Here is a 22,834-nt window from a genome sequence, read left to right as displayed (position 1 = left end):
TAATGTATGCTAAAATATGAAAGTCCTAAAACCAGACATGGGGCTTAAAATGTATTTCAACGCTCATTTATCTGAAGCCCCTTAGTGTTCACAGATTAACAAACACCTGATTTATATTGCAATAAAAATGTGTAACAATAACAAAGCAATTTAGGCAAGAAAAAATGTGTGAGCCTGAATAAGTCCAGGAGGATATGGCATCCCTAATAGTAATACAAAAAAACAAAAGAAACGAATGATACACATTGTACTGAAAGTATGTTTATCCATTAGTTTATTCTATAAGTATCATGTAAAAATAAATCATTTAGAAAATTAAATAATAAAATTACTTTCAAGTAGCTTATTCAACATACTAACATGTTATTAACCTGTGTAGAGTAAACTGCTCTTTATGTGGATACTGTTGCCTGTGGTTTATCGACCTAAAGGGATAGTTTGGTGCCAGCCTGGTTTCCAAGCAATTAAGTTGAAATATTTGTTTTGCTTGATTTAAAATATTCCCATTGCTTTATCATGCTTTTAGACAGAGAACCAAATTAGTGATCTGGAGTCTTTCAACCAGGCTCTATTGACAACAACTGAAATGTAACAGTAACAAATATTTGTTTTTTAAATAAAGTCTGGTGGCTTTGGGAAAAGCATACAATTATATAACATCTTCAGTTACAAGTTCAAAAGGGCTATACTGTACTTCCTACAACCCAACTTTAAACAATCATGACTGTCCCTTTATGGCCAATGAATGCTGGCAAAAAGTAAGTATTGCAACTGAATAAATGGACGGTTCCTTAACCCTAAAATGTTATAGTCTTTGTGTCTAATTTAATTAACAACTCATTCACTTTTCCCCTCTCTCTGTAAATCCAGTCTGTACTCCATCAGAGTGAAGTTCATGATTTTGGCAGCAAGCTCAGGAACAACAAACTCTCGTATCTTCTTGTAGCCCATGTCCTCATACAGCTTCTGAGCGTCTGTCTGCACCACAGAGGTGAACAGCAAAACAGCTGCAAAACCTCGTTCACGAGTAAATTCAGTGACTGTCCGACACAGAGCCTTAGCGATGCCCATCCTGCGGTGACTGCGGCGTACAGACATGCGCTTCAACTCCAAACACGCAGGCGCATTCTCAGCAGGGAGGCAAGCCACCGTGCCGACCACCACTCCATCGACTTCAGCCACCCAAAAGCACGAGTCCTTCTGCTTCAGGTAGGTTTCGCTGATGTTATTGAGGTCCTTACTGAGTGAGGTGTCGATGTATTTATTGAACATGTAGACGACCAACTGCCGAGCCCCAGCCAGGACCAGGGTGACGGCCAGGATGGGTAACAGGAAAGACTTGGAGCTGGTGATGAGGGCGCAGAACAGGCACATGAGCACCATTTGGGTCAGTGGCTGTTTCATCATGTGCATGAAGGAGGAGGGCACGTGCTCGCTCATCCCCATGGTGAAGGTGTCCCTCACCGCCTCCGAGTCCTCGTCCCGATACTTCCGGATCTGAAAACTGGCCATGGCTCAGCCCTGATTTATAACAGGAAATCAAAATGTCAGAGGTTACAAAATATTGACTAGATAAATCAGTCGCGGTAATACATTTGCTTTGTTTCTTTTCAGTATCACATTGTGCTGAAGCCTGCCTTTTCTACAGGGAAGCAATGCATAATGCAGATATTTGCAATTACTTCTCGAGTATAAAATATCAAATATGGACCAATAAGGAATAAACCCCACCTTTACCAAGTGCAACATTGAAGTGTTGAACATTAATCAATAACTATCATATAAGAATTTAAGCTATTCTGCAGAAAGAGTACTTCAAGTATAATTTGATGCCAATACCTTTTTAATTTGACTTAAGTACCACTTTGAATACAGAACTTTTACTTGTAATTAAGTATTTTTTTTACACTAGTACTGGTCATTTTACTTAAGTTCATAATCTGAGTAACTCTTCGATCTCTGCATCTAGTCAAAGTGGAGTGTGGGATTTGAGTTTATTATCCATTTTACAAATTAATGAATCAATCAAAAATGAATAATGATCAATGCGGAAGTGAAATGTAAACAAAACAGTGTCAATGACGCTCAAATGTCACGTGAGTCAGTTTATAACGGTTTAAACGAAAAGACAGGTATATTTGCAAACAACTGTAACACATAGGCATTCAATATGCATGTAAAAAAAATAACAAAACCATACGTACCGTTCAACGTAAATACTTGAATTCCTCTGATTAGCTAACAGCAGCTAGCATCAGGGCTAGCATCACAGAGCTACCAAGGATTTTATTTGATCTAATTTAATTTGCTGTCGATTAAATAAACGGGGTTATTAAACAAGACTCACCGTGTTTATTTCAATTCTTGTTGAAGTCAGGGTTAGTGGATTGTGTGAAGAGAACAGAAAAGTTTCAGGAAGTCGTCTCATGCGTCTCCTACTTCCCCAACAAGGATATGCTGCATTCACTGTACAGCAGCAACATGGGAAAATCCACATCCCGTCACCCTAGTATGGGATTCTCGTTATGGCAAAACATCCATTTTGCCATCTAATTGTTAATACTACTATCACCTCCAAACACACATCCGTCAAACATACAAACAGACATTAAATCTGGGGTGAAGTTATTTTCCTACCGGGCTGCATATAATTTAAAAAAGGATATAGATAAAAAAGAGCTTTTGGGTGTCACTTGAAAGCATCTTGTATCACTGCTATTGCCCGAATCCTTATTATCTGATATGCCCTGTGGTCACTACAAACTTCCTCTCGCTCTCACAAAGAAAATACTGTTTGGCTGAACATGTGCTTCACTCTCTTATGTATGCCTCCAGCATCACAAATGGGATGAAGGAAAATAAAACGTTAATCTGCAGGGCTTTGTTTCAAAGGGAACAACTGGGAAATAGTTTCCTGATCACATTCATATTCCTGGTTTAAAGTACACATAGCACATGCTTATAAAATACTATGTCAGAGAGCAATGCTGTTGAACTTAAGTACACACAGTTCAACTACTGCAATACAACATGCTCCCTAGTTATGTTGTTGATATGATAAGAATGGGAAGTATGCTAAAGTATTACAATCTTAAACCATACCCACAGCTTAACTCATTTATTTCAACGCTCATGTATGTGAAGCACCTTAGTGTCCACAGATTTACAAACACCTAATTTATATTGCAAATATATCGGATAACAATAACACAGTGGTTTGAGCAAGAAAATATGTTAGCTCGAGAAATAGTTTAGGAAAAAATAGAACCCCTAACAGTAACACAAAATACATTTAAACAAATGCTACACATTGTAGAATTATGTTTATCGATCAGTTTATTGTAAATATCATGTAGAAAGGAAATCATTTACACAATTAAATAATAAAATGACTTTCAAGTAGCTTAATCAACACAAAACATCATCAGAAGAAAAGAAAGGATTAATGATCAATCTGTCGCGTGTGTGTTTGTAACAAAAGAAAACATGGCTAACCTTTACTACGCGTGTGTGGAGTAAACAGTTCCTTATGTAGATACTGTTATCCGTGTTTTGTTGACCTAAAGGGATAGCTTGGCTTAGTGCCAGCCATTAAGCAATGTACTGCTGTGATCATAAAAAGGTAATTGAGCCACTTAAATGATTAATATCAGTTTAAAGGAATGTTATATTTTTTATATTTTCATGCCCTATCATGCTCTCCGGTAGGGCTGTGCAATTAATCGTATTTTAATCGCAATTACGATTTTGGCCTGCCACAATTACGAAAACAACATAATCGAAAAAAACAATTATTTTGCTTTGCTAGGTTGTGACAGTACACTGCAACATATTTGATCTAATTAATTTTGGTCTCATTTATTTGTATTTATCATATTTATATATGTTTAGTAGCTTGTGGAAGTGCGCTCCAAAATATTTGTTGATCTTGTTTATTGGTATTTATTATTTTGATATTATTTATTTAAATGTATCATTTATTTTTGTATTGGTTTTTCAGTTGAATTACACGTTCAGGGTAATCAACAGTTAAAAAGATACTGTTCAAATTATTATTTGTATTTGTTTTAAAGTTCAATAAATGGATTTTTTCAAAGTCAATGAATAATCGTATTTAATAATCGTGATATCAATGATTGACCCAAATAATCGTGATTATGATTTTTGCCATAATCGCACAGCCCTACTCTCCGGCATCTATTTTTGACAGAGAACTGAGGCAGTGATTTGGAGTCTTACCACAAGACTCCATTTGCAAAAACTGGAAATAAAGTCTGGTGGCTTTGGCGATGCATACATTGATTTGACGTCTTCAGTTCCTGACCAAAAGGGCTATACTGTACTTCCTACAACCCAACTTCAAACAATCGGGACTATCCCTTTAGAGGCAAAGCATACCGTCAAAATATAAGTATAGAAACTGCATAAATGAATGGTTCCTTTCCCAAAAATTGAACAGTCTTAGGGTTTCAGCTAAATAACGACTCATTCACTTTTCCCCTCTCTCTGTAAATCCAGTCTGTACTCTATTAGAGTGAAGTTCATGATTTTGCCAGCAAGCTCAGGAATAACAAACTGTCGTATCTTCTTGTAGCCCATGTCCTCATACAGCTTCTGAGCGTCTGTAGCCACCACAGAGGTAACCAGTAAAACGGCTGCAAAACCTCGTTCACGAGTAAATTCAGCGACTGTCCGACACAGAGCCTTAGCGATGCCCATCCTGCGGTGAGTGCGGCGCACAGACATGCGTTTCAACTCCAAACACGCAGGCGCATTCTCAGCAGGGAGGCAAGCCGCCGTGCCGACCACCACTCCATCGAATTCAGCCACCCAAAAACACGAGTCTTTCTGCTTCAGGTAGGTCTCGCTGATGTTTTTCAGGTCATTACTGAGTGAGGTGTCGATGTGTCTGTTGAACACGTGGACGACCAACTGCCGGGCCCCAGCCAGGACCAGGGTGACTGCCAGGATGGGTAACAGGAAAGACTTGGAGCTGGTGATGAGGGCGCAAAAAATGCACATGAGCACCATTTGGGTCGGTGGCTGTTTCAGCATGTGCATGAAGGAGGAGGGCACGTGCTCGCTCATCCCCATGGTGTAGGTGTCCCTCACCGCCTCCGAGTCTTCGTCCCGATACTTCCGGATCTGAATATTCGCCATGGCTCAGCCCTGATTCTGAAAACAAGTCCAGGTTAAAATGTGAGAGGTTGAAAATATGACAAATGACAAGAAAAATCTGTTTTGCAATCATATTTAATCAATACATCACTTGGGCCTTTTTTTTTTAAAGAAAGCAAGACATGACGGGGGAGAATAGAAAAAAGTCTAAATTGTAGATTAAATCTCGTTTTTGTGTTTACTTTTTTTGATTTGTACCTTGGACTACTTGAGATTATTGGTTTTGCAGATATCACAATATGCACAATCGCAATCCTATGTTGATTAATCAAAAATGTGTTACACCCAGAAAAAGAAATACTAGCACTTGAAAATCAGCCCAGCCCACACCTTTTATCTATCATGTTGTTTACTGTAATCCTCTCAAGAAGGTCAGTCTTTGTCAGAGATAATACAAGCGTTTGTTGTTTGTTATGTGTTGTGTTCTTTCTCCACTGCAGTAAATAAAACCTCATCTGATCACAAAACTGTACCTAAAAGATTGTATTATTCTACAATTATTCTGTCCGCAGTGGCTCTGTACAATAGCTGCCTAGTACTAGACTCCTGGTACTAAAATGGGTTAAATGCAGAGAACAAATGTCACTGCGTATGCTGTGTGCTCTGCATGTGTGACCATTAAAGAGGGTTTCATCCCTCCCAATTCTATTCTGACAAGTACAAGTAGTCATTATGCAGATTGGGCCATTTCGGAATAATATATATTATATGTTTTGATTATAATTATACATGTGTGCTTATTTTGCATTTAACAAACTCAATAATCAATCAGAACGAATAATAATCTCAAATGTCACGCGAGTCATTTTATAACGGTTTTAACGAAAAGCCAAACAGCATCTTCATTAACTATAATGTTAATGAAGATGCTGAATGCCAACGTGGATCGGATCAAACAAACTTTAAAAACCTTAATCAAACACTTTAAATCCTCTGATAAGCAGCTAGCATCATGTAGCTTCACAGCGCGACCAAGGATTTGATATGACTTCATTTCATTTTTTCCCGATACAAATAAACGGGGTTATTAAACATGACTCACCGTGTTTATTGTAATCCTTGTTGAAGGCGGGGTTGAAGGTGGATTGTGTGAACAAATCAGAAAAGTTTCCAGAAGTCAATCGCGTTTCTTTTCATTTGTCTCCTACTTCCCCAACTACGATATGCTGCATTCACTGTACAGCAGCCGAATGGGAAAATCAACCTGCCTTCCTTCTAGTATGCGATTCGCACCTATTTTGCCATATACATGTTGGAACTATTATCACTATAATATAGACATCTTTTAAATATCCGAAGCGGAATTACATCTAGGATAAATTGTTTTTTTCTAACGGGCGGTTTATCATTTTCCAATTTAATATGGATAAATACGAGCTCTGCGGTGTCACTTGGACGCAACTTGTACCACTTGCTTTCCTGTGGATTGGCTGCCGCTTGCAGACCAGCTGATTGTATAATTTAGTTTTTATAAAAGAGATGTAAATATAATTACAAAACGTTACCGAATCCCAGCCATTTATGGTGTGACTTTAAATAATTGATTGACACTGGTGCTATGTTTGCCTTACTATATGTAAGGATCATACTGTGTTGTTAGCATTACATAAATAGGGAAGTATTTATTGTATTTAACTAAAAAAAACTCTTGCTAAAAGAGATGGCTAATGATGACTATCCACAACAGTGTTTCTCAACTGGTTGGAGTAGGATGAATATTTTTCAACATTTTCTGCAAGTTATTTTCTGAACTGATCAAATGATTAGCCTTACAAATAATTAATAGAGAAATAAAACATTAGTTGCAGGTCTACCTTAACCCACAAAATATTTAAAGTAAATATAAGTAAAATTACGTTGCTATTATTACAACATTAAATGGGTTTCATACATAACAACGTAAAGGTAAAAATGTTTACAGAATACATAGAGTGGGGTAACATAGGTCAAATGTTTTAGTTAACTTTTGTATTTGTGGCGTTTCATGTTAGATATTATTGCTGTTATCAAAGAGCCACTGAGAGAAACTGTCAAAGCAATACAACCCTGAAGGCGGACAACTTTCTTTTTCTTTATAATAAATTGCATAAAAAGGAAACCTTTGATGTAGAGCAACCAGGTTTTAATACTTGGAGCTTATGGAATCATATAGGAGATTTTTTGACGTAGAAATACTAACTTTATTTAAAAATCTTTCAGGAAAAAGAACCAATGAAGGTCACAGAGGTCACACAACTCGGAGGTCAAACACTGCAGCCATGAGAAACAATAAACACAAGATATTGTACGCCATATGAAGACTGAAAAAATAATTTATTGTCTCCTCAAAAAAACACAATTTGACTAGAGTTCATACATAATGATTGTACAGATTTCCCTTTTTATGGAGCTAAACGTTCCACTTACTTGATAGTCAAAAGATATAAAAGCTTTTTTTTTCCATTTTGGTTTTGTTCGTACAAAACATTTACATTCACTTTCCCGCCCAGCCGAGTGAGTAGAAATAGAAGCAGCTCATTTTTTATTGAATTTTTCTTTCCAGTTTTTGTTCCTTAGTCTCTCTCTAGAGGTTGATTTCCCCTGCGTACATGGTGATGAGCAGGATGATGGCGAAGCCGCTCAGCAGCCCCACGTTCTGGATGATGAAGAAGATGATCTTGTTGGAAGTCCCCTTCTGTTCCCGTGAAATTTTCTCCATCTCCGGAAACTGAGGCGAATAAACAAAATCAGATATCAGAAATGACCATACCCTTATTGATCATATCATGGGAGGTAATAATATACAAACAGGAAGTGGGATTTGTGTGCCTAGAATTATTAATTTGTTGACATGAATAAAAGGGGAAAGGAACATGGATGTTTTTAACATCTGAAATATCTATTACACTATGAGGACAAAACTGGTTTAAAAATGGCAGGTTCGGCCTACAACAAGAGGTCATGTTTTTATGACATTTGTCTTATTTTCAACAAATCCAATCAAAAGACACTAAGAATACATTTATCCTACTAGGAGTTATTCCTCTGTGTTCACTGTTACCGGAAAAATAACTCTGATGGTGTCAAGCTACTTAACAAGTTAAGAACAAACATATTTTTCAATTTCTTTTATATGAATACATTTTTTAAATCTATGTTTTTACTCTTTTTAAGAACTCTAACACTGAGCATTGCTGAGCCTTTTTCTTGGCCACTTGGGGTCAGCATAACAAACTGTAAACACAACGTTGATTTATAGGCCTATTTTATTGCCCTGGAAAGTTGAAATCACATTGGCCAGACACTATCATAGAAAGTCCAATATTTCTGCTGATATTTCCACAAAACTATAACACAAAAGTCACTAAAACACTGTGTTAGGCTCAGAGAAACTGCCAATGAAGCAGCACATTTGACATGAATGCATTTGATACATGGTTAATATCAGAAAATATCAACTATAGATGCTTAAAATATCTAGTAAGGATGGAAGGGCATTGGGCAGCACATAGAAGGGGGGCGAGATGGACTAATAGACTGTTAGTTTTGGCTTTAAATGTGACCTGTTGACAAAAACAGACATATAAAGTGGCTCTAAATAACACCATAAAAACCGAGCTGCAGTCTGCAGGTGTGGAGTGACCTCAGGTGGGATAATGTGACTCACCATGTCTGCCAGAGCAATGTACAGAAACATTCCTCCCGCGATGGCAAAGATTGCATTGGGGGCAAAGTTGCTCCCGAGCAGGATGCCGAACGCCAGCCCGATGTAACACGACACCGCAGACAGCATGTTGAAGAAAATGGCCTGTGGGACGGTCATACCAGCGTTCAGCAGGATCACAAAGTCCCCTGCAGACCGAACAAAACACAGGGTTGTTATGGACATTTCTGCACAACACAAACACATTTGAACTGATAAGACTTTTAATTCAGATAATCTCTACATATTTCTTCACCGCCTTAATGCATCCAGTTTGCTCATCTCTTGAAATCTCTCCGAAAACATCTGGACAATGACACGCAATGCAATACAATAGTGTTTGATTTGTAGTCTTTTTTTGTAGACGGTTTTGTAATACATTGGTTACAATAATGAAAGTTGTATTGGATTACATTTCAATTTTTTGTTTATTAAATGTTTGAAGTTGAAACACATCATAGAAGAGTTTTGGTGCAATGCTGCATTATGTCAGTAGAGGTCAATAAAGATCATACATTCACTAATAGTCCTTTTCGTTTGTGTGAAAAGACATAATCTGTTTTTAATCTGCTGAAATCCAGTTTTCCTGTTAAGTTTTACTGTTGTTTGTTTGATAACACCCTGTTTCACAGAATGATTTGTTGTACTGAAAACTATTCCAGCTTGGCATTGTGATTAATATCACCTTAATTAAAACCTTAAAACCTGACACTTTTCTTAGGGCCATAAAATGTAGCTATATTCTAGATGACATTTTGGACACTTTATCCCCAAAATCCAGCATTTGTATGGAAGCTCTGAGAGGAATGTCACACCTTGAGACTTTCCAAAAAATGGATTACGAGAATTCTATGTTCTCATCCCTTAGAGCAGGGGTGTCCAAACTACGGCCCGGAGGCCAAATGCGGCCCACGGCCCATTTGGAATCGGCCCTCAGCAAATTCAAAAAGTATAATGGAATATGTGCCACAAATGAAACTTATATTGTACTTCTTCAATATATATGTACAAATATATTACACAGTAGTATTCATGTATTAATAAGTCCACTTTTCAAATTAATTCAGTCAATTAAAGTTGAAAACATTTTGTAAGTTGATAACTTATTTGCATAACAAGCTTGAAATAAACCCTTCCTATTCCCCTTATTATAATCAGTCTGAGGCTTCTGTTTTAAGGGATGAGCTGAACACTTTTTGTAACAAAATAAATGGACAGCTGTGATGTAGGCTGTTTTTTTCTTAAGGCATTTTTAAGTATCAAGCATCATTTACCTACATTTGATTGATTTTGCTAACTTATAACTGAACTTATGAGACAATATACCTCTACTCTAGTGAGTGGCCCAGCCCTTCGTATATTTTTCTGTATGTGGCCCTCTGTGAAAAAAGTTTGGACACCCCTGCCTTGGAGCTTCAGTAAGTTTGGGATCTCCACCAGAATTAGACATTTGAGTTGTCTGTGGATGGAAGTAATATTAGCCTGGCGTAATATGAACAGGTTATCATCCTTACCGAGCTCGTGGGGGAACTCCTCGCACACGATGGCGGTGGACGTACTGAAGCCCGCCAGGAGGGACACGGTGAACGAGGCGCCGATAGCCAGGCCGTCGATGAAGTTGTGCACCGCATCGCTCAGAGTGATCATCCACGCCACCGTCTTGATGCTGGAGACACGAGTTCCTCGCAGCCAGTGGCACATCATGCCTGATACCTGCACGTCCTGCAAGAGGAATAAATCAGGTTAGAAAACACACGACTATCATTTGAATTTAGAGAAGAAGAGTGACACGCAAACAAATGTCAATTTAGGGAGCCACAAAGACAAACAACAATATCTATGGTTAAAATACAGCTCAAATCCTCCACAAATGTAAGGATATTATCAAGTTGTATTTCATGTCCCAACGAAACTCACAGATCTTCCACTGTTATTTTAGAAGTGTCTCTTAATTTTTTGTTTTATTCTTATCAAACTGGTTGGTTGTTATTATTATTGCTTAGACATCACAGCATTTAGTTCAGTAAGGTTATACATTATGATGACATTATTACAGGTAGGCTTATATTCAAGAACTTACAAGAACCTAAATATGAAAAGCCAATCGTTTTTTTGACATTTAATAACCAAAAAAGTAAAAGATCGTTGATCGTAAGTGTGCAAAGTGTATCCTTTTGGCGTGCAACATCTGCACATAACCCTAATAAACAAAAATAACTGTTTATTGAAGTAAAACTCACATGCAGCATATTCAACAAACCTATGTATGGCACAATAATGTTGGCGTGCAATGTAGCCTAATGGAGACGTGTTTCAAGACACCTGACACCCTTTAACTGATTCAAGTTCACTCATTCAGCTACAACCAGGCGGTCCGACCTTTACCTGAATTGATTTGTGGGCCAGATCAAACAATGGACCTCAATGCAATGGCAAACAATGTTCTTTTACTGAGTAGGACATGAATGTCTGTTCAAAGTTTAGTGGGAATCCATCCAGTATTTATGGAGACATTTCCCAGTAAACCCCATGGTGGTGCTATAGTGGTCCAGATTGCTGGCTTTCTGGTGCATATTATTACAGTAAATGCAATGTAATGTGAAAGCCCATTTCCATTCCAAAATCTCATTTTATTTATTGGGTTAATTCAATGTTTTCTCTCTGGCGACCCTCAGGAATGATCTCCTGACCCTCAGGTTGAGTACCAATGAGCTAATCATCATGAATGCCAAAAATGTAAACGTGTCCCCTCTTGGATTCACAAAATGTATCAGATACCAATAAACCACATTACAGGAAACATATTTATAAATGTGCAGCATTTGCTAAGGAACTATTCGATTACAAATATAATGGCCTCAGTGTTTGTAATGTGAATCCGGAGAATGAGCGGACATAAACAGAGGTTCTGGGTCTTGGTTAAAGATACTCTGTAGTGACAAGACGGTCCTTTTATCAGCCAGCGAGACAAACAAGGAGTCTTTGTGCTCCAGACAGACAATCCCTGCATTTAGCAAGAGGAGAAGGATCTAAAACCTTCGTCCCTCTGTGCCACCAGCACTTCTGTTTGTTTAGGTTTTTGATCCTTCAGAGCCTCCATATGACACGGGAGATTTCAGTGTTAAATATTAACAGCAGTCTAATCGCCCCCTGTCACTGATAACAGCTCGATAAAATACTGTGAGGCTGGAACTAAGACCAAGACTTAGACTAATAAATAGTAGTTATTTTGTTTCTCTGTAAATCTTTGCCATGTTGTTTATCTTTGGAGTCATTTTAGTGTCTTATATAGCTGTTCTTTGTCTCTTTGTAGTTGTTAAGTGTGTCTTTGTAGTCACGTTTTCTCTATGTAGACATTGTGTGTCTGTAATTCAGTCGTACCTCTTTGTGGTAATTTTGAGTCTTTCAGTATTTGCTTTGTGTCACTTTTTGCATATTTTGTTCCTCTTTGTAGTTTCCTTTGTACTTTTTGAGTTCCTTTTCAACTCTTTCAGTAGCTACTTGTCTCATTGAGTGACCCGTTTGTAGGTGAAGGACACCTAATGATAAGATGTGCACGTAATACACGTAATGTATTTATAGTCCATGATTCATTCCTGTCAGGTGTATCTGTGATAGCGGACAGAGGTGGACAGTAAATCTCTATTAATTACCTAAGATAACATGTCAGAAAACACTCACCGTTTTGACAAGTTTATTATAAGATGTAGCTGCTCATTAGATTAAAGATCGTTGAGTTCGAGGGTGAGAGCCGTGAGGGTTAATTTGCAATGTATGCAGAAATAGTTGATTGAATGCCAAAGAGGTGGGAATTAGGAGTGTAATAACCCCATCTGAACTGTGTGGCCCTTTCAATAAAAACAGTAACAGAGGACGGAGTTTGGTAGCCTCCATTGACTTCATTGCAGTCAGTTTTAAAGCAAAATTATCCACCGAGATCTCCCCTTCTCCAAAACAAACTGAGCCGCTGATTTAAACAATTAAAACTCATAAATAAAGCAGTATATACGCTTTAAATCTGTCTTTCTAGTGTACCATGAATGGAGGGGACATGAGCTAAAGGCTAACGATTGCTCAGCTCGTTTCTCTGACATTCTTAAACCTAAAATTCTTTATCAGATTAAGATATAGAGATACAAGATCTAAAAAGTGTCTGGTAAAATGTGGCTTAAAATGGAATAAAAAGTACATTTATGAGGGCTTCTTGCAGACAGGAGACCAGATTAAAATGACACATTTCTGGGTTGGAAAACTGTGTTAATAAATCCATAACATAGGTCTAGTTGAGGCATGAGATGAGGCAGGTGCCTTATTGATCTGGTACCTGAGAGGTCGTCACGTTTGTGTTCACAGGCTCAGCGTTCGGGCTGCTCTTGTCGGTGGCGATGGTGTTGACGCTGGTCAGAACAATGGAGTCCTTTTTCTCCGGTAAATCCCCGTTCTGGAGCAAGTTTTCTTGAGGAGGATCAGAAGGAGTGAAGTCGCTGTGGCCATGCTAACAACAAGAGAGACAAAGTAAGTCAGCTGAGGAAAAACATTAGGTAGGTTTAAAGTAAGCTGAGGAGATAATTCAAGATTGTCCGCAATGCAATACTTAAAGACCACATAATTTCAACACATTAGCTGCAAATATTTATAGTGAAGACTAAAAATGCCTACTACTGCAAGGTTTTATTCAAAGCTAAGCTAACTGAGTCTTGGTCTTAGCTTTAAAGGTGGGGTAGGTAAGTTTGAGAAACCGGCTCGAGATACACTTTTTGTTATATTCCATGGAATGCTCTTAACATCCCGATAGCAATGAATATCTTAAAGTGCTTTGACAAAAAATCCATAAAAAAATGTCATCTGTGGAAGCCGTAGTACTGTAAAAAGTACGACCAATCATTTTAGCCGGCCCGGCTAAAATAACTGGATGGCCTACCTGCCTGTCAGCCTTCCATCTGTGCACAAACTTATCTCGTGCCCTCATTGGTCATGTGCGCGTTTGTGTATGTTGGAGGAGGGGCTCTGTAAGGAAGTGGCAGATTTTTTCCGGTTGTGTATTTTCAAATTCTAGCGCACTCGAGCCGGTTTCTCAAACTTACCTACCCTACCTTTAATGTTTGACATATAGCTTTTTTCAAGAATGTCATTGTGAATGTGTGAATATATGTGGATGTGAATTGTTATAAAATGTGACTTTCACACTGTTTAACTTTATTCTACAATTTAAATCTCACTGACTTTGTCAACTTTCACGAAATAGCTTTTTATGTTTCCTTAATGTCCTACATTTGTGTTTATTACTATAGGATGCCGGACTAAGTTGTGGTACATTTGTTTGAGTGTTGATTATTGTTCATTGCCCCTTTAAAAGAAGGTATTTTCAAAGAAGTAATTCCTCTTCAAAACTTATATGTACAGGAAATGCTAGGATAGGCTATTAAACTATTGATTGAAGGACTGTTAAACTGCTAAAGAAAAAACCTTAGTAAATCTTTTAAAATAACCCATATGACGAGAGGCAGCTAGCTAAACTTATTTTTACATTATTTACTGTAATCTGGTCCCCATTCAAAAAGTTAGAACACCCCTGGTTAAAGGGTAATGTTAGGAATATGTGCCAAATCTTACGAGGTCACAAAGTTTGACTTTTTTTTTTCATGACCCTGCAAAATGATCTAAAAAATATGCATGACTTCCAAGTGTAATTTCCTCCCTGTAGTCATTACGTGGCATCCTAATGAGCTAATAAACAAGATGACTTAATGGACATTGGACAACTGCAAAACAGGATATTACTCTGCAATAAATTACAATGATGGATTATCAGCAACAGGAAAAATAATGTGTATCAGAAGGCTGTTCCAGGAAATAGCACATGCGTAAATAAAGAAAGAGATATGAGTTTGGCAATGTGCCCAAAGAGTCCTGGCTGCCCCCGCTGCCCTACAAAATGTCACTCAAAGAGACACATACAAATCAGGTTTTGACCCAAAATGACCTAAAAGAGACACACAACCACAAAGAGACACACAACAACTTCAGAGACACAGATGTGATCTTACCTCATCGTCTATCCTGAGAGCCATTTTCAGTACCTTCTCCACAACGAAAAGGAGATAAAACCCTCCAAATATTCCAACTGCGTTCTCCACATAGTCATCCAATTTGGGATCAAAACCAAGCGCCTGTGGATTAACAGAAAAACGTTAGTGGCACATACAATCATTTCCCTTTAATTATCACAAAAACATCGTATTAATTCCACCTGTTACTAACCTCGGGTATGAGCTGCAGCACAGCGTTGGAGAAGAGCGTCCCGATAGCGAGGCCGATGAAGTAGGTCAGCAGTTTGGGGAAATATGGCTTCTTGGTGAAGGGGATCAGGAAGAGGCCGAGCAGAGACGCCAGGTTGATCACAGTGACGGACAGAAACCCGTAACCCCACACTGTCAGGGCACAAATCATGGATCGACAGTTATTTAACAGCTATTTTGAAGCATTTTCAAGGTGCCTTTTCAAACATGATAGGTGAAGGACGTTCAGTATAAGAAGGGTGGCAATTTAAAGGAAAACACATAGTATAACATACTATATTGACAGACGTCTCTGTGTGTATATATATGTTTGGGGTGTGTGTATCTGAGTTTTGATTATCTTGCCAACCCTTGGACCGATGTACTTCATGTCTGGCTTGTATGTCTATCGGTGTCCTGCATGACATGATTTGATCGATGCTGTAGAAACTGCGAAAACCTGGTCTGACTGTATGCTCAAAACCGTAACGTCCAAACAGACGCTCATTAAAGTCTACAAAACAGCGCAGCCATGGCTCCTACTGGCCAGTATGTTTGTGTCATTGCGTTGCCCTTTATTGCGTGTGTGTGTGTGTGTGTGTGTGTGTGTGTGTGTGTGTGTGTGTGTGTGTGTGTGTGTGTGTGTGTGTGTGTGTGTGTGTGTGTGTGTGTGTGTGTGTGTGTGTGGGTGTGTGTGTGTGTGTGTGTGTGTTAAACATGATGCATGCTTATCCATACACTTATGGTACAAGTGCCCGAAGCAGCCAAAAAGAAGCCTTTCAATAAGTAACTCTATGTTATTAGGCCAGTCTGATCTGAATGAGCATTGCAATAGTAACCTAAATGTAGGGGGTTTTATGCCTTTTATTAAAAATCTAAGCACTTTTCAAACCTTGAAAACACCAAATTAAGATGTAAGTGTTTCCAAGGATTTCTAGCACACGAAGGAACTCTTTATTTATTTGCAGAGGAGAAATTCTGCTCACAGCGTGCATCAATATCAACACACTGACTGAAAAACAGTCACAGATGGTTGCAACTGTCAACAGTACTGAGGAGGAGGAGGAGGAGGAGGAAGAGGAGGGAGCGTTTGACGGTCAGCGGTTCTGAGTCAGCCCAGGACATTGTTTAAGCGTTACATAGCTTCACAGTAAATGACTATGGTTTTTGATTATTAAAAGTCATGAGAGGAGAGAGAAAAGAAGGAGATGATAAAAAGTGACGACCTGAGAAAAGGTTCAAATCCGAACAAAAGGAACAACCCAAATGCCTTTTTAGTTACCATTATAATTTACTTAAAACAAAGGGAATACTTTAAATTTAAAAACGTTCTGAGTGACGTTAAAACAGATTACCAGTCACTAAGCCAGTTATTTTTTTTAATAAAACACAAAAAAGTGCATGTTGAACATTTGATATGCATAATTATTGATATATATAAATCCATTTTGAATAGCATAATATTGTAAAAAAAACTCATATATAACTGGCATGGAAGGCATTATTTGTCTTTGATGGTAGAAGTATTATATATTTGATATGTAAAAGTAGTGTTAAGAGTTCTCTGTTACAAGTAAAAGTTCTGCATTAAACTCTTTATTAACTGTAGTACTATTATTAGCATAACATATTCTTTAAGTACCGAAAGTAAGTTCAATTTTTTTGAATAATGTTTATTATTGTATTATAATGATTGATGCATTAATGCAGGGGTGTCAAACTCAAGGCCCGGGGGCCCATAAACTACATGTCCCACAATGCATCTGAAATTAGTCAGAATTTGACTTTTTTTCTTCTAAATATGCCTTTTTTCTTAGAATTTGACTCTTTTTTTTAAATGTCACTTCCTTTTTTTAAACGTCACTTCCTTTTTTTTAAACGTCACTTCCTTTTTTTTTTAAATGTCACTTCTGTTTTGGACTTTTTTTCCAGCTTTTCTTTTTAAATCGTTTAGTGACATTCTCACTGAAGAGACTTGCAATTATTTGCCCCAGACTTCTGCTTTCAGACGTAGTTAATTAGGAAGTTATTACCCTATCAGATAATAATCCAATGCAGAGGCAATAATGTAATATAATACATTATTTTATATATATATTTATATATAAGTTACAACCGACCCTTTGAGTGCAGCCATAATGCTGATGTGGCCCGCGATTAAATTGAGTTTGACACCCCTGCATTAATGTGTCAATCACTTCGACACACTAACCCTAACCATGCTGGTAAAGGTGGAGCTACATGTTATTGCTTTAATATTGCTGGGTCTGTAATAATATTATCATAATTACCTCCGCCATGGAAGTTATATTTATGGTACAGTTTGTTTATCAGCAGCATTTTGGATGAACTATCGGCCGGATTTTCATAAAACTTTGTGACAGGATGAAACATGGGCTAAGGAAGAACCCATAAAATTTAGGAGCGGATACACTGATAATGTTTTGCTTTGGTTAACACTGTAAAATGGCTTTGGTGGAGGTGTCAATGTGTCGAGTAAAAATACAAAAGTACAACAATAGACAAAGTTACCTTCAGTATCACCTCTTTATAAAGAGTATTGGTAATCTTTTCAAAAGGTATGACTATGATTTTGTTTACTGTTCATATTTTATTCAAACAAAGAACAGTCCATAAATTGACATTTTATCCAGTTGTATACCACATTTTTACTGTTCATTTGGTAGATTTGTTGCTTTTTAACTTAACTTAATTTTGAGTTTTCCGACATCTGGATATTAAGTTATTAAAGATACAAACTAAGCTAACGTTATAACCTTTAACTCGTAGCTGCTTTTCCCAGGGTCCACCAGAGAAACATCTTTATTTAGTGTTTTTATCAGCTTGACTTAAAGGTGGGGTAGGTAAGTTTGAGAAACCGGCTCGAGATACACTTTTTGTTATATTCCATGGAATGCTCTTAACATCCCGATAGCAATGAATATCTTAAGTGCTTTGACATAAAATCCATAAAGAAATGTCATCTGTGGAAGACGTAATACTGTAAAAAGTACGACCAATCATTTTAGCCGGCCCGGCTAAAATAACTGGATGGCCTACCTGCCTGTCAGCCTTCCATCTGTGCACAAACTTATCTCGTGCCCTCATTGGTCATGTGCGCGTTCGTGTGTGTTGGAGGAGGGGCTCTGTAAGGAAGCGGCAGATTTTTTCCGGCTGTGTATTTTCAAATTCTAGCGCACTCGAGCTGGTTTCTCCAAAATTACCTACCCCACCTTTAACAGGCATGATTACTTTGTAGAAGAGGAGCTCTCTGCAGGTCATTCTGCTCCTGGTAAAAAAAGATCCTGAACTATGATCAATAAAGCACGGAAGAGGATTAGGGCCACATGAAAACCATTTTTGGAGGATTTGAAAAGAATTCTGACTTTTCTCTCCTCCAAAAAAATGTTTCATGTGGCCCTAATCCTCTTCCGTAATAAAGTAATCCCATTTGGCGCTACACTGTCTGTTGTCATTGCTTTCATTAAGAGCCCTCTTGTGGCACAAAAAGAAATATTGTACGTTAAACTTCCAAGTCTCTACAACAAACCCTGATGAACTTTGAGAATTATCTGAGCTGCTGGAGTCTCCACAGATAAACAAACATTGCGATGAAGCGGCTCACCGGAGTAGTCTTGGGGCAGCAGCGTCTCGGAGCCGGTGTAGGGGCAGGAGGGCAGCAGGACCTGGGTCAGCACCGCGGGGCAGATCCTCCCCAGATGCTCCACCGTCAGCTGGCTCTCATTGCTGAAGCCAAAGTGAGACAAAATCTGCTCTGTAGACTGACACTGAGGGACAGAGAGCAGACATTAGGCAAGGAAAGTGTATTTATATAGCACCTTTCAACACAGGGCAATTTAAAGTGCTTTACAAACATGAAAGACATTAAGAAACATATTATAAAATGGCATTTAAAAACACTCATTTAAAAGAAAAGATAATAAAACAAAAGGTACATGACTAAAAGTTAGAGTGCAGTGTGAGATACACACATCTGAAATGTTTAGCTCTGACTCTCAATCATTGCTAACTGTTTAGCAGAAATAGTTTTATTCAACCTCACTTTCTACTTTCTTTTTTAACTGATCCTTTAGTTATTTCAAGTGTTTCATGCTAAAGGAACCCCCCTTTTGAAAATGTTAATCTGCAACCCAATATTCAGAAAATTCAACAGATCCTGGCCATATTAGTGTAGCATATAACATTTAAAGTGGACCTATCATGCTATATTTGAATGATATATTGTAGGGCCATACCTATATAAGGTATATTTATACGTTTTCTTTTTCAAAATACCAAACAGATCATGCATTTTAGCCATGCCTCATTTTGCTCTATTTTGCTCTCCTCCACCCTGTCTTTGCATGCGCTGCAGCTGACCACGCCCCCCTGCAAAGGAGGGGCCGAGTTACGAGCGTCATGTTACCATGCTGTTACCATGCCACGGCAACCTCTCATTCCCCTGATAGGTGGAGATTTGGCCATATAGGCGGAGCTCCTCCGTCCTGACGTCAGAGCATTTTCAAATCTGTGTCAGTTTTTATCAGATCCGTTGCAGCCCCGTTTTTAGAGATTTGGGTATGGAGGAAAATAGAGAGGGTTGTGTTTTCTGACACTTGGTGAGTTCCCTGGAACACCGGGGACACATATTCATGTATAGAAGACGTACAAAAGTGCATTTTGCATGATAGGTCCCCTTTAAATTAATTTGCATTAAAATGATCTACTAGCTCATGTACTGAGATGTTAGCGAGGGCAAGTGTGGAAGAAAAATTGTGAACAAACATTTCCCTTGTGTTTTCAGATATATAGTAAACATAATCTATCATGGTTTTTAAGTATCTCTTTAAATGCTTCCTGCTTTGATTTTATTTTGCATTTGTTCTTTTAATTTCTGATATTGAGAATGATTATTCGTGTTAGATGCCAGCTGTATTATTCACACAGTTAATGGCGTTTGTGTTTGTTTACATTATTTATTCATCATTATTTAAAAACTGCACTCGAGTAATGTGGTATACTGTTTGTTCATGTTTTTTTAAGTGCATTATAGACTAAGCTTCGACTGGATTTAGTTTTGGAAGCCTGTGTGCATATTTTATTGTTTTCTCCTATTGTCTCTAAAATCCTTCCTGATTTGTTTTGAATGCTTCTGTGTCTTGCATCTCTCTTCCTTCATATGAATTTTTCATATTTTTGTTTTAAATGTGATAAATACATTTAAAGAAGATGTCGTCCGAATTATATGCACAGATGCCTTTGTTTTACTTATTTTATATATATATATATATATATATATATATATATACTTACTTACACATTTCAAAACTAAACTTTAGTAACTCACTTCTACTTTTTTATGTACCCTAATATATAAAACTCCTCTTGCATTTTGTTATGCATTCCTATGTTGTAATTGACAATTAATAAATCATTAGGATAATTACATCAGCATTGTTGTCATGATTGTTTTTATAAACAATGTGTGATTACTCAAGTTTATTGAGTAATCACACATCGTTCAATAGAAACAATGACAACAATGCTGATTGCATTAACTTAATGTCCTACCAATTGTTACGTGTCAAACACACTGTTCATTTCACAACACAGTAAAGAGGATACTCGTTATTTGATTGGGAGAACTGCAATATAAATAAAGAATTGCACAACAATTATCAAATGGAAAAGATTGTATAAACTATTTAGAGCTCCTGTAAAATGCCTCTCCCTAGAAGGGCCTTAAAAATAAGAAATATGAACATGTAGAAAGAGTATAACATACTTTTCCATTTTAGCTTGTTTTGTGTTACTACACTTTTTTTAAACTAGTATTGTTATTCCATTTTGCTTAGGTGGTATTATTACTTGTTATAAACTTTGTATTTTATGCCATTGTTCTTATTTAGTTCATTTTTGAGCAATCTCTAGCATAAAAAGTTCCCTTTTATATTTAACCATATAACAATGTAATAACTTTAATAAAGTTTAGTATCGTTTGTCAATGAATATGTTTTACACCATAATAAACACATGACAAGCACGTTTAAATCCCCTGCACTCTAGTAAATGATCATTAATTCGTTTATAAAACTTAAATGTAAATAGTTTCTGTGCTCACCTCTTCGCCTGCCAGCGGGTTTCCTTCAGTTATCAGCTCAGCTCTTCTGTCTGAGATTAGCAGCAGTAGATTCTCCAGATTTTCCGTTGAAATTGAATTATTTTGTCCATAATACCGTAAAATATTCTCCAGAAATACCTTCCCATCCCGGCCAACAGCTTTTTTACTGAGACACGTCGGTATAAAAACCAAAATGCACGTGATAAAACATTTTAAAGTAAACATCTCTGTGTTTGTAGGAGTTTTCTTGAGGTAAAAAAAACGAGTCCTTCTGCTGCTCAGGATGTCCCAGCAGAGGTCCACAGATCCATGGCACTGAGGCGGAATTTAAAGGGTTCCTCCTTTAAGTTTCCTGCTCGCTGATTAAATTATTTTAGGAGAAGCAGTTCCTCTGATGTGCGCGGAGGGATTTATCAGAGATCAGGTTCAAAGATCAGTCTGCACAGCCATGCAGGAAAAACATGGAGGTGACCGACCGCGTGCACTCATAATGCCTTCTTTTGTGGCTCACTTTCTCACTTGGTATGCAACGTGCTCACACACACACACACTGAGGCCACACACACTCATGCTTGGAAGTAGTTCTGTGTGTGTGGGTGTGTGTGCAGAGGGTAACACAACCGTGTTAATTGGGAGGAGACATGCAGAGTACAGTACACACGGCTGTGACTCCGTGTACAGCTGTGACTCCGTTAGTTCAATTATAAAACAGCTGGAAAGAAAAAAAAGTATAAACACGAGACATGAGGATGGTATTAAAGGTCAGTGTCGCCCCCTGGAGGCAGATCATGGTTACTGCACGAGGCAGCTGCAAAATAAAAATAAAACTGGGAGTAGAAGTAGAGAGCAGGGTTTACTTTATTCAATGGCAAACATTTGGTTAACCATGAATTTACTGATGGATTTTACACATTTAAAATGTAGCAAATTTTTTCTGTTTTCAGATTGAAGGTTGTTGTTTGTAAACCACGCCCTATTAAGTAATGTAAGTTTTAAACTATCAAACATGTCTTGTGGTTTTAAGGGAGTATACCTTAGAATCTAAGGTATACTCCCTTAACAGGAAGGTTAACCCACTGTTTATCAAAATGTTATCTAAGGCTTAGATAACATTTTCATAAACAGTGGGTTAACCCTCCTGTTATCCTTGGGGTCAATTTGACCCCATTCAATGTTCAACGTATCTAAAAAAATGGTTCACATTATTTGTTTTGCTTAGTATTTCATGACTTTTCCTAATGTAGTGAGGACTAATGGGTAAACATAAAATGAACATGAAGATCTTTTTGAAATGTCCTGTACGCACTTTGTACGCATCGGTGTTCCTTGGGGTCAATTTGACCCCAGGCTGTTTTAGTAGTATAAAACATATAAAAATGTCAATATTTTACACATATGTGTTGATTGTGTAGGATGATATTGAGGTGACTATTACATGCAAATGTATCATTGTAAAAAAAAAAACTACCCTCTGCTTTAGTTATTGGTCCTTTAACAACATCAAAAAGATCTAACTTTAACATTTTATTTCAGTCAGTGAGATTTTATGGTGATTTATATATTTTTCGATAGTCA

General features: G+C 37.6%; 3 protein-coding genes across 4 annotated transcripts; all 3 read right to left on the bottom strand.

The window, feature by feature from the left end:
- Positions 1–257: 257 nt before the first annotated feature.
- On the bottom strand, positions 258–2,469 carry LOC117493881 (probable N-acetyltransferase camello). Of its 2 annotated transcripts, none has more exons than XM_034144462.1 (2): positions 2,348–2,469; positions 258–1,521 (listed from the first exon to the last, which is right to left on the bottom strand). In XM_034144462.1, exon 2 carries the CDS (start codon positions 1,510–1,512, stop codon positions 838–840), a length of 675 nt encoding a protein of 224 aa, XP_034000353.1. In that variant the 5' UTR covers positions 1,513–1,521; positions 2,348–2,469; the 3' UTR covers positions 258–837. The 2 variants fall into 2 exon arrangements, with proteins under 2 accessions (XP_034000353.1, XP_034000354.1); XM_034144463.1 differs by lacking the exon at positions 2,348–2,469 and adding an exon at positions 2,205–2,331.
- Positions 2,470–3,318: 849 nt separating this feature from the next.
- Positions 3,319–6,336, bottom strand: LOC117493886 (probable N-acetyltransferase camello). Its single transcript, XM_034144469.1, has 2 exons — positions 6,221–6,336; positions 3,319–5,175 (listed from the first exon to the last, which is right to left on the bottom strand). Exon 2 carries the CDS (start codon positions 5,158–5,160, stop codon positions 4,486–4,488), a length of 675 nt encoding a protein of 224 aa, XP_034000360.1. The 5' UTR covers positions 5,161–5,175; positions 6,221–6,336; the 3' UTR covers positions 3,319–4,485.
- Positions 6,337–7,472: 1,136 nt separating this feature from the next.
- slc39a8 (solute carrier family 39 member 8) lies at positions 7,473–21,807 on the bottom strand. The gene is made up of 8 exons (XM_034144471.1): positions 21,260–21,807; positions 18,764–18,926; positions 15,122–15,291; positions 14,908–15,030; positions 13,185–13,355; positions 10,375–10,582; positions 8,825–9,009; positions 7,473–7,885 (listed from the first exon to the last, which is right to left on the bottom strand). The coding sequence occupies exons 1-8, from the start codon at positions 21,482–21,484 to the stop codon at positions 7,742–7,744; spliced, it is 1,389 nt and encodes a 462-aa protein (XP_034000362.1). The 5' UTR covers positions 21,485–21,807; the 3' UTR covers positions 7,473–7,741.
- Between the last annotated feature and the right edge of the window lie 1,027 nt (positions 21,808–22,834).

Source organism: Trematomus bernacchii, unplaced genomic scaffold (assembly GCF_902827165.1).
Source record: "Trematomus bernacchii unplaced genomic scaffold, fTreBer1.1, whole genome shotgun sequence".
In the NCBI taxonomy this organism is placed as follows: domain Eukaryota; kingdom Metazoa; phylum Chordata; class Actinopteri; order Perciformes; family Nototheniidae; genus Trematomus; species Trematomus bernacchii.
This window is presented reverse-complemented; position numbering and strand designations above follow the sequence as displayed.

What these genes read in the sequence shown, in the direction of transcription:
- slc39a8 (XM_034144471.1), bottom strand. Translation starts at nt 21,484, where the DNA reads ATGTTTACTTTAAAATGTTTTATCACGTGCATTTTGGTTTTTATACCG. An exon ending in GCTGCCCCAAGACTACTCCG is followed by an intron (nt 15,292 to 18,763) that starts GTGAGCCGCTTC and finishes GTGCCCTGACAG; the next exon opens with TGTGGGGTTACGGGTTTCTG. An exon ending in GGAGTTCCCCCACGAGCTCG is followed by an intron (nt 9,010 to 10,374) that starts GTAAGGATGATA and finishes TTCGGTCTGCAG; the next exon opens with GGGACTTTGTGATCCTGCTG.
- LOC117493886 (XM_034144469.1), bottom strand. Translation starts at nt 5,160, where the DNA reads ATGGCGAATATTCAGATCCGGAAGTATCGGGACGAAGACTCGGAGGCG.
- LOC117493881 (XM_034144462.1), bottom strand. Translation starts at nt 1,512, where the DNA reads ATGGCCAGTTTTCAGATCCGGAAGTATCGGGACGAGGACTCGGAGGCG.